The sequence below is a fragment of the Amphiura filiformis genome, unplaced genomic scaffold, assembly GCF_039555335.1.
Source record: "Amphiura filiformis unplaced genomic scaffold, Afil_fr2py scaffold_44, whole genome shotgun sequence".
Classification (NCBI taxonomy): Eukaryota; Metazoa; Echinodermata; class Ophiuroidea; order Amphilepidida; family Amphiuridae; genus Amphiura; species Amphiura filiformis.
In genome coordinates this window covers 40914-50817 of record NW_027305508.1, presented here as the reverse complement: position 1 = coordinate 50817, position 9904 = coordinate 40914, and the positions used below count along the sequence as shown (strand labels likewise).

Genomic DNA, 9904 nt, shown 5'->3' with positions numbered 1-9904 from the left:
TGCTGAATTAATATTAGTAATAACTGTCGGGAAGGGTTGCTGTTCATTTTAAGCTGAAATAACAAGGTAAAGTGGAAGAAATCCCACTGGTTATTTTGTGCATTTTGAAATGCTATATGCATTTTAAATGCATGTTAAAACATGCAGTTAAGTCATAATAAAAAAATTGTGATTTTATGTCGAACTTTGCTCTCACCTACAAAGACGACACATTTAGCTGATTCCATTTAGGTGCAAGTTGGGACATGTGTAAACATTAAAAATTTGAAAAAAAATGAGGTTCGAAAAAAATGAACCAATTTGATATTATAAGATCGTACATTTTGGCTAAAATCGTGACCCCCTGTTTGATCAAACAGCTTAAGTAATACCGTAGTATTCTGAATACGAGGATTGTCCCAAAATAATTTGCAATGTTATGGGAAATTAGTAACAATTAATGTGGTCTCATACACCACAAAAAATACTGTGCAACCGCGTCAGCCATATCCATTTTATTAGAAGTTGACGCCCCATCGGCTTATCGCTACTTCAGATGAAACACACTGTGCCTGGATGCATCCATTCCATAATTATTTGACAAACAATTAAAAGCCAAACTTAAAGTAGAAACCAACGTGAGGGGGTACTTCAACAATTATTTTGACGACGTCACCTCCTCATCATAGCCATATTCACCCATTTTCAAATGGAATGGTCATTAATGACGTTGTCAGGTTGACGACTGAGGGCAGCAGTCTAAGGTCAGGTTATGTCAAGTAAGCTCATCTATAGAAGCTGTTAGCCTATGACCTTCCAGTCATTATTCATGAACATTTGCCTGCGTCAATTGCTCCCACATGGTGAGGCTAAATTTCTGCCATCTTTTCGTCAGCTGTGCAGTCAGCAAAAATCAGCTTATAATTGCTTCCAATTTTAGGATCGTAAGTATCGAAAATGTAAAAAGGTACGGCTCAATACATGCAATAGAATAAAGCTTATAATGACACGCTTATGAAGTGTGTTTGTGAACTATGAAGCATGTTTACGTCTCGGTACAATTTTATGCATCGGACTATGCAAAAGCCTGGCATACTTGCCATCTCTAACGCAAATCAAAGATTTGCATTAGAGTACATATGCTCGAACAACATCAAAGTGACTTCCGTAGCCAGTGCCCCATGCGTCGCCTGCTCGGTGCCCAGTCGGCGAACTTCAAGGTGACTACGCTGCCGAAAGGTCGTTGACCGAACCCTGTTATGAGTTCGAACACTCTGGGGACGCGCGCGTATAGCTACCAAATACGCGCTGATGATGACAAATACGCGTATCATGCTTGTCTACTGCTTGTATGTACGCTCATGAATGGAATGAGTTGGTTTTATAATTAATTGATTGATGCATGCTGTACAGTGCAGTGGTCTGTGGTTCTACTGCCGTCTTTGTTTTTTTTATCGTGTTTCTGCATTTATTTATTGTTCTCTTTTATAATATTTTAATTCTTTTCGTGCTGCCTGTTTAATAATCTCATCAACTGTGTGTGTTTTATTTGCAGTTCTTGTTCTTGGTTTATTTGTTTGTTTCATTTCAAACGTTTTTATTTTTGTTTATTTGTTTGCTTGTTTTCCCACAAAACTTATAGGCCTATCATTGCTTTGTTTACTTCAGTGGTTAGATGACATGTTTTGCTATCAAATTAGGCCTATTTTTTCATATTTTGCATGATAACGTATAGGCCTATTGAAACTTTTTTTATTTAAAACGAATTGTGTTTTTAAATGTTTTAAAAGGGATATTAATTTTCAGCCGAAGTTCGCTAAGTATGCCTATTATAGGCCTAGCATTTTCAATTTATACATTTTGATTTGCCAAAACTTTACTTATTTTGAAGCAAGAATTTTTCTGTTATATTTAAAATTGATTTATAGGCCTAGCATGCATTTTGTTTTACTTCTTGTCACTTTCTTGAAAGGTCTACTGCAAATTTATACTTTTACTGCCGTAAGTTTATGCAAAACTTTGGCTTGTGCTATTTTCTTTTTCCGTTTTTCAAAATGGTGTTTTTATAGGCCTATTAGTTTGATTTGTTTTTCATGTTGATTTTTACGTTATCAAATTATGCCTATAAATCGGTGTCACATCAATATAGGCCTATTGCAGTGTTTGTTTGAAATTGTGTCTTATTTTTTATCATAAATATTAATGCTTGTAATGAATTATTATTGTTATAATTATTTATTTATTTTACACATTTAATATTTTAATTCATCAATAGGCCTACATGCTTCTTATAATATTCCTACTTTTAACTTCTTTATTTGCAATTTTTGTCAAGTTGTTTTCTTTCGAAGTGTTTCTTTGTTTCTTCCATTGTTGGTTTCTTCCTGTTTATTTATTTCTTTATTTTTTAATTATTTAGTTATTCAAATAACCACCAATTAACAAAAATTATTTTATTCATCATATTAGTTTATTGAATTATACTTTGTTTACTGATCATGTTCATTTCTTTTACTAACAAATTTATTTTATAAATTCATCTAATATTTCCCTTATTTTTAAAGTACAGTTTGCAATTTCCCCCTCCCTAATCCCCTAAAAAAAAAGCAAGAAATAAAGAATATTATTTGAATAAATCAAGAGAATATAAAAAATATGGCAATAAAAGCAAAACCGGCAACCCAAAACGCCGGTACTGAGCACCCAGGCCTAGTCGCGTTGTCACACCGGTGTGACTCTCCTGCGAAGTCACCGCGCCGCGAAGTCACTCTGTAGAAACCTAGGAGGTTGGCTACCCGGCTATTTCGGACCGGCGATATGGAAAACCGAGGTGTAGTTTCCGATGGAGTGACATTGATGTGACATCGGCGTCACACAGATGAGAATCTTGCAGTGTACTTCATGGCAGGGAGTGAGTCTGATGGAAGCACAAAGTGAAGAATTGCAGTCTCTTGATAGTAAGCTAGACGAAGTAGAATGGGACCAATCACAAGGTACATGTAATTTTCATGATATTAAATGCGAAATAAAATGTGAGGAGCAGTCAATATTTATAGAACAAGATATGTTACTTAGTCACAGGATAATGAATTTGGTCTTATTTAATATTTAATTTTTGCATCGCTGTATATGGGTAGGACACCCTGAGAGGAAGTCTACCTCCATGAATTCACCAGAAGTGGACACAGGGTCTTGCACCCGAAGGAGGTGAACTCTTGATACAAATTAATAATGTGCAAGTTGCTGTGAATGGCAATGAAGTCTGTGATATTCAACAGCAACAAAATGGTCCTTTGAGTTCAAGAAGGGAATGAGCGTCATTGAAGAGCTAAGGTCAAAAAGATTTGCTGGCATTATATATGTGCTGGTACAATGGCATGATAATGAATCGAGAACCAAACAAGAAATATAAGATAGCCACAAAATATGACAACTCTGATGATAGTGTTTTCAACTTGAGTCCATAAACATTTGGGTATTCTAGTGTGCCTTCTAGATGGGAGTCCCAGAATCTTCATACAAAAGATTTATACCAGTTGACAGAATCAGGTCCACATCTTGTACACTTAGAATGAGGAAAGAGACAAGTTTCATCTATATTTGGCCTAGGTGATAAGACATACATTAAATACTGGAATTATAAATCCATTCAAGCACACATATCTCTTGCCCCTATAGAAGATCATCAATCGATCACCATAGTGCAAGGTCTTTATTACTGTTTTATGAGATTCATGGAGAGTCTTGATGACAGATCATTTGCCAAAAGAAAGTACAATCATAGGCATATATCATAAAATTTTGATAGCAAAATTAAGGCAAGCCGTCAAGTGAAGAAGGTTGATGGCGGGTATGGGACTGTTCTTGGATTGTGAGCTGTGCCCTATTCTCAGTTTGTCAAGCTTTCATTCACAACAGAAGGTCAGATAACTAACGTAACCATATTGTGGTTCAGGCATGGCTTCAAGTTAGTGAAACCTATTTTAGAATTTTTAAGTCCTACATGTACCATCATAATATCAGGTTTGTTGGTGATAGTTGTAGTTGGTGAGCCTTCACTGAAGAGTGGCGCATTGAGTAATTGTAAGATTTCCATTTTGTTGACATAGAAGGTTTCAAGAAATATTGAGACAGGTGCATAAAGGTATGCAGTGTCCATGCTCAAAAGTGAGATAAAAAGAATTTGGCTGGTACTCTTTAATGTATCTTTTTCTGCGAACTTATTGATGGCCCCTTGTATAATAAGCATGATATCAAATCTTCATCATCCAAGAAATCACCAGCAGAGATTATTAGATATGAACTCTGAGATTGAATAATTGAATGCACTTACTAACTAACATTAGGCCGTAATGTCAAACTAATGTCAGAATCGGAATCCTTGTACTCGACATATCCGAAAAAGTGTCTTTGTGCATGATTATAGGTGCTCTGGTTCAAAACTTAAATTTTCAAAATGGTGGCGGCGGCCATTTTGGATTTTGGCCTCTAGCAAAAAATGCTGGGATTTTCGCGAGGGACATGGGGGCTATTTTTTTCCTAAATGGTCCATAGAAGTCGAATCAATCGTCAAACCTTACTAGCCAGAGAGTGGTCACCAAATTGAAGTTTTTGACCTAACTATATACACAGGTGCATAATTATACAAGCTCTAGGCTCTTTGCTTTTTCAACATTTATGTACATCTTATTTTTATGGGACATTTCCTTGCATGTCCACCACATAATTTATGTTTTTAAATTTTATGGCTCCGTGAAAAATAATCAAATTGCATAATTAATTTACCAATTAAATTTAAAGGCATGATGTCCAAAAAATATTCTTCCAGTAATCTGGTGTATAATATTGACAAACTAGTATGTCTTTCACAGATAAAGGAGATACACCTACTGAGATCTTAGCGCGTGGACCAAAAGCTGTTAAAGCTTATCTTAGAGCATCAAAAGATGGAACCAAACGTGTATACAGAACTCGACTCATGCTTGTGGGGCAAGAAAGAGTTGGAAAGACAAGTCTTATGAAAAGCTTGACAGGACAAAGGTACAGTAGATATCATTTTGATGTATTTTGTTAGCATGTTTAAGATTACATAGTGCAGTTAAAGAATTACAAAAGACATCATTATACCAGTCTTAAACATTTTACTTTATATGCACTAATAAACTGACAGTGCGTACTGAAATTAGATTTTGCCGTTATTGCTAATTTTGTATTGATAAAAGATATTGATTGTTTAAATTTTTGGCATCTGTAATCTGGAGGACGAGTCAATTAAATCAAGTATATTTTGTCAATTTTTCAGATTTAATGTATCTGAACAAATTACAGATGGTGTTGATTCTAGAACATTTGTGGAAGTCTCAGAAGACAAAGTCAGTCCATGGAAAGTGCAAGAGGCAGCTATCAAAGGTAAACTTATTTTATTTTCCTTAGGGCTTTACACAAATCAAGTAAATACACCCAATACTTGATATTTGATACAGGGTATTCCATATGTTTGTAGTAGCAACATAAATGACCTGCAGTCCTGCTGATTTTAGACATCTCGTTCTTACAAGAAGCTCAGTCTGTGATGAAGATTCCTATGAGTTTCCAGCACAGTCAACCAGTCGGGATAAAACCATATGACTGTACTTAACACATATGTACCACTATGTCTGTACTTAAAGAGCAGGTCTATTGCAAAAACAACATCATATCAATTGGCAAGCTAATATTATGAGGACAATGAAAATGACTCTTTTTTTTTTTTTTAAATAAGACGTTTAAAATTGATATTCCGCAAAAACCAACTTAAGCGATGAGTTCCTTCGAACGAGACAGAATCTGTCTGAGTCTGAGACTAGCATATAAACCGTGTTAAGTCCACAAACTCATGTATCTGATTTCCCTGTGTGATAATGCAATGCTATAGTTTCAGTTGGATGAAATATTACAAAGCAAAAGCGTAGTAACAATACTGTGTGAGGCATTGTTTACCAATTGAATACCTGAGTGGAAGAAGGGCCCATCTCCATCAAAACTGTTTTTGAGATATTAAGAAAAAACTTAATATTTGGAAAAGTTTTATAGGCAGAATGTTTTTACCTTCAGGGGATCTTTAATACATGAACATACAATATTAAATACATTCAAAATTATATATGATGTTTCCATGGTAATGGTACAGGTCTTAATACGAGCTGGAGTTGGGCCCTTCTTCCACTAATATACTGCAAGTGCCAGTTCCGTAAGCAGATGTCTTATAAATAGCTACAGAAATTTGGTTATTATCTAATAGAAGCATTGTAATATGTTAGCAAGAAAATTTATTGTTGTGAAAAGCAGATTTCATGGATGAACAAAATTCCTCTTTAACCCAATATTTGTGGAAGAAGGGCCCAACTCCATGGAGTTGGGCCTTTCTTCCATAAAAACCATGATTAAGTGTATGTGGAAGACTATTTAGCAAGTGGATTTTGGCTCATCGTTCACACACAAGGAAGAACAATCTGCTGGAAATAAAATGCTGGGTCTAACTCATTTTTGTAAAAAATTGGAGTTGGGCCCTTCTTCCACTCAGGTATTCAATTGAGAACAATAGTCTGCATACTGTTATGCAGCATTGTTATGGTAAATAATAGTACAACTCATTGTTGCTAATGTCAAACTTGTCAAAGTGATTGTGATTGTGTCACACAAGTAAATGAGAGCATGATATAGTGTCCGCTTCATTTACGTACGTCATCAGTCCAGTGCCTTGAAAATTAATTTCGCTTCAAACGGGGGAAGAACACGTATGAGCCCGAATTTACCCACACAATTTCTCTTTTTTCAGGAGAAATACGCATAAAAAAAATTGCAACAAGTGTCAACTTGTATGTAATAATTATTCTCTTTGAATAGAGATAAACTTGTTTTTGTAATAGACCTGCCCTTTAACTGTACTTATATAAGAATATAGTGCACCTGCAGCTGTGAGAGCCCTGATGCTGTGAGAGCACTCATTATGATAGCGATACTGTTTGACCCCAGATGACCTATCATGCTTTCCTCATACGAAGGATGCCACCTATCAAGTTTAAACCCAATAGGGCAAAGTTGAAATTTAGGCCCTACATGACCTTTGACCTCAATTTTGTTTCGCGCATATATTCCTCTCGTATCAAGGATTCCACCCACCAAGTTTGAGCCCGATAGGACAAAGTTTGAAATCCATGACCTTTGACCTCCATATAATGTTTTTCATGCTCCCCTCATACTGAAGGATTCCACCCACCAAGTTTGAGCGATCGGGCAAACTTTGAAATTTGACCCCTCCATAATGACCTTTGACATCACTCAACCTCTATTTTATTTCGGGCATATATTCCCCGTGTATCAAGGATCCCACCCACCAAGTTTGGGCCCGATCGGACAGTTTGAAATTTTGACCTTTGACCTTGACCTCCGATGACCTTCGAAATTACCCGGTAAACAGCGCCCGCCCGGTACCCATATATATCTGAAATATCGGAACCATGCGTCAAAGCGCGGCGAAACGCATAGCCGGACACACAGACACACATCTAACGGCTATTATTTTAGTAGTATAGATATTTTAAAAAGCTGGGAACATCTACGGCATATTGTTCCATGTAAAGGTAAAAATGCAAAAATCTCTGTAATTCTGAAAACGGCCTGGCACTAACTGAACCAAAGGATAAAGCTAATGAATTGAACAATTTTTTTGCGAATATAGGCCCTAAACTTGCAAGTAAGATTGCTGAAAATAACTTTTGTAATTATGAAGTCAATGAAAAGCAGCAAACTGATAAGTCACATTTTGAATTTATAAATGGAACAAATGACTATGTTTTCAATCAATTCAATAAGTTAGCAAATGATAAAGATGCTGGTTTAGATAACATTCCATCAAGAAAACTGAAAATAGCATCACCAGTAATCACACCAATTGTAACTTATTTAATAAATAATTCTTTTGCATCTTGTACTTTTCCTTCATGCTGGAAAAGAGTGAAGGTGATTTCCTGTATTCAAAGCTGGTGACCCCAATGAGCCTAGCAATTATAGACCTATCTCAATTCTAGTTGTTATTATTGAAAGGGCTGTGTTTGATCAATTGTATAAGTATCTAAATGCAAATTGTTTAATTAATATAAACCAATCTGGTTTCCGCCCATCTCACTCCACTTCTTCTTCTCTTGTAAACATTACGGAGGCCTGGTATAATGAAATTGATAACAGGGCTGCAAGAACTATCTGTGGTGCAAAATGGGACACACCTAGCAAAGATGTCCGTGCTGAACTTAAGTGGAAACCACTGATTGACAGACAAAACTCAAATTGTTTAATTTGAACCTACAAAATCCTAAATCATCTTACACCTCCTTATTTGAGTCATATTTTCAGTCATGTAAACAACAGCTACAATTTCCATCAAAGCCAAAGTAATGTAACTATCCCCCTGCCAAGAACAGAGTACAAAAAGTGCAGTCTGTCATATAGAGGTGCTGTAAGTTGGAATGAACTAGAAAATAATATCCAAAACTCTTTAACATTATATACTTTCAAAAATAATCTTAAAAAAAACATAATGCCTGTCAGTGTGTGTAACCATAAAAGTATAATGTTGGGTTTTGACAATTAGTAACTTTGTATTTGTAATATGTGTCAACCTAGATAATAAGCTTTTGAAATTGTTTGTTATTTTGTATGTTTATGCATGGCCCCAAGGAATAACAACTTTTGTTTAATTGGGCTTTCAGTGTTGAACTAGTCTAATATATGTGACCCATTCTGACAAAACCAGGAACAAGTCGCAATTTTGATATTTCATGATTTGAATAAAAATGTAAGCATGGGACAATAAGCTTCAAAATGATACCAAAATTATATACATAGCATCAATAATTTTGTAAATTATACCAAATGGCTATTCCGAGTAATCGGCTCATTAGTTTCCTGCTTTACACAGGATTGAGTAGGGATTATCATAGTTCAACTGTCAATTATTGATTAAATAAACCTCTTTTTGACAAGTACTTTCAAGGATAAGGATTCGGTTTTTGCCGTTGCCGGTGGAAAAAACTGGCAAAAACCTGTTTTTGCCTGGTTTAAGAGCCACTGTCTGTAAGATTCAGACTCTTGTGATTCAAGTGCATCACAAATTTTCTTTAAAAAAAATAGGATGATGCAACATTGGTCCAAGAAAACAATCCCAAAGTTTTAGCTTCCTCGCTCATTTCGTTTGTCCGTAAAAAAATAATGAAATTTTGGCCCCCAAAACATCGTTAAATGGTAAAATATCAATTAGCAGTGACTACAAAATTGTGCGCCAACATTGGCCCAGTAAATAGAAAACAGTTTTTGAATCCTGCTATGGGTGTCATTACAATTACACAAAAAAATGGTTGGGTTACCATTGGCGCATCGTAATAAACAAGTTTAAAATATTAGTGAAAAGCGCCCTTGTGTTGTTTTCTGTGGCTTGAAACTTGTTGCGCCATTAAGCACCCATATAAAAAGCAAGCTGAAATGGATAAACTAATTATTTAGAATCAAATGCAAATGCAAAATTGATGGGTGCTCGTTGGCGCTAGGAGAAAATTGGGGTCAAAGGTCAAATTTTCTTATTTTGCGTCATTTTCACGCCTCATTAATTTTGTGCGCCAAGGTCAAAGAACATTAAAAGTGGTGTTCAGTGGTAAAGAAACTATAACTCTAATAAAAGAAACAGAAACAAGCTTGGGTCCTGTTGGTTCACTATTTTAATGATTTTCTAAATATCATCCTAAAGCCTAGTAAATAGCATATAATAGGCCAAATAGGGGTTCCATCAATCTTCAAGCATCCACAACAGGACGTGCCAACAGGTACCCATGGTGTTTTTACTTCATTCACCATATTTAAGTGTTGTTATTTGCATTTATGTAGAAATTAGTTT

At 35.6% G+C, this 9904-nt stretch overlaps 1 protein-coding gene across 1 annotated transcript in view; it reads left to right on the top strand.

Annotated features, from left to right (window-relative positions):
• Positions 1-2562: 2562 nt before the first annotated feature.
• The window catches only part of LOC140144166 (probable serine/threonine-protein kinase roco8), a gene marked incomplete at its 3' end in the record, with an annotated part of 46402 nt that continues 39060 nt past the window's right edge, over positions 2563-9904 (top strand). The window contains exons 1-3 of the mRNA XM_072165991.1: positions 2563-2972; positions 4851-5019; positions 5282-5388. Of these exons, the coding sequence (XP_072022092.1) occupies positions 2858-2972; positions 4851-5019; positions 5282-5388 (391 nt within the window). The remainder of the gene's footprint in view (positions 2973-4850; positions 5020-5281; positions 5389-9904) is intronic.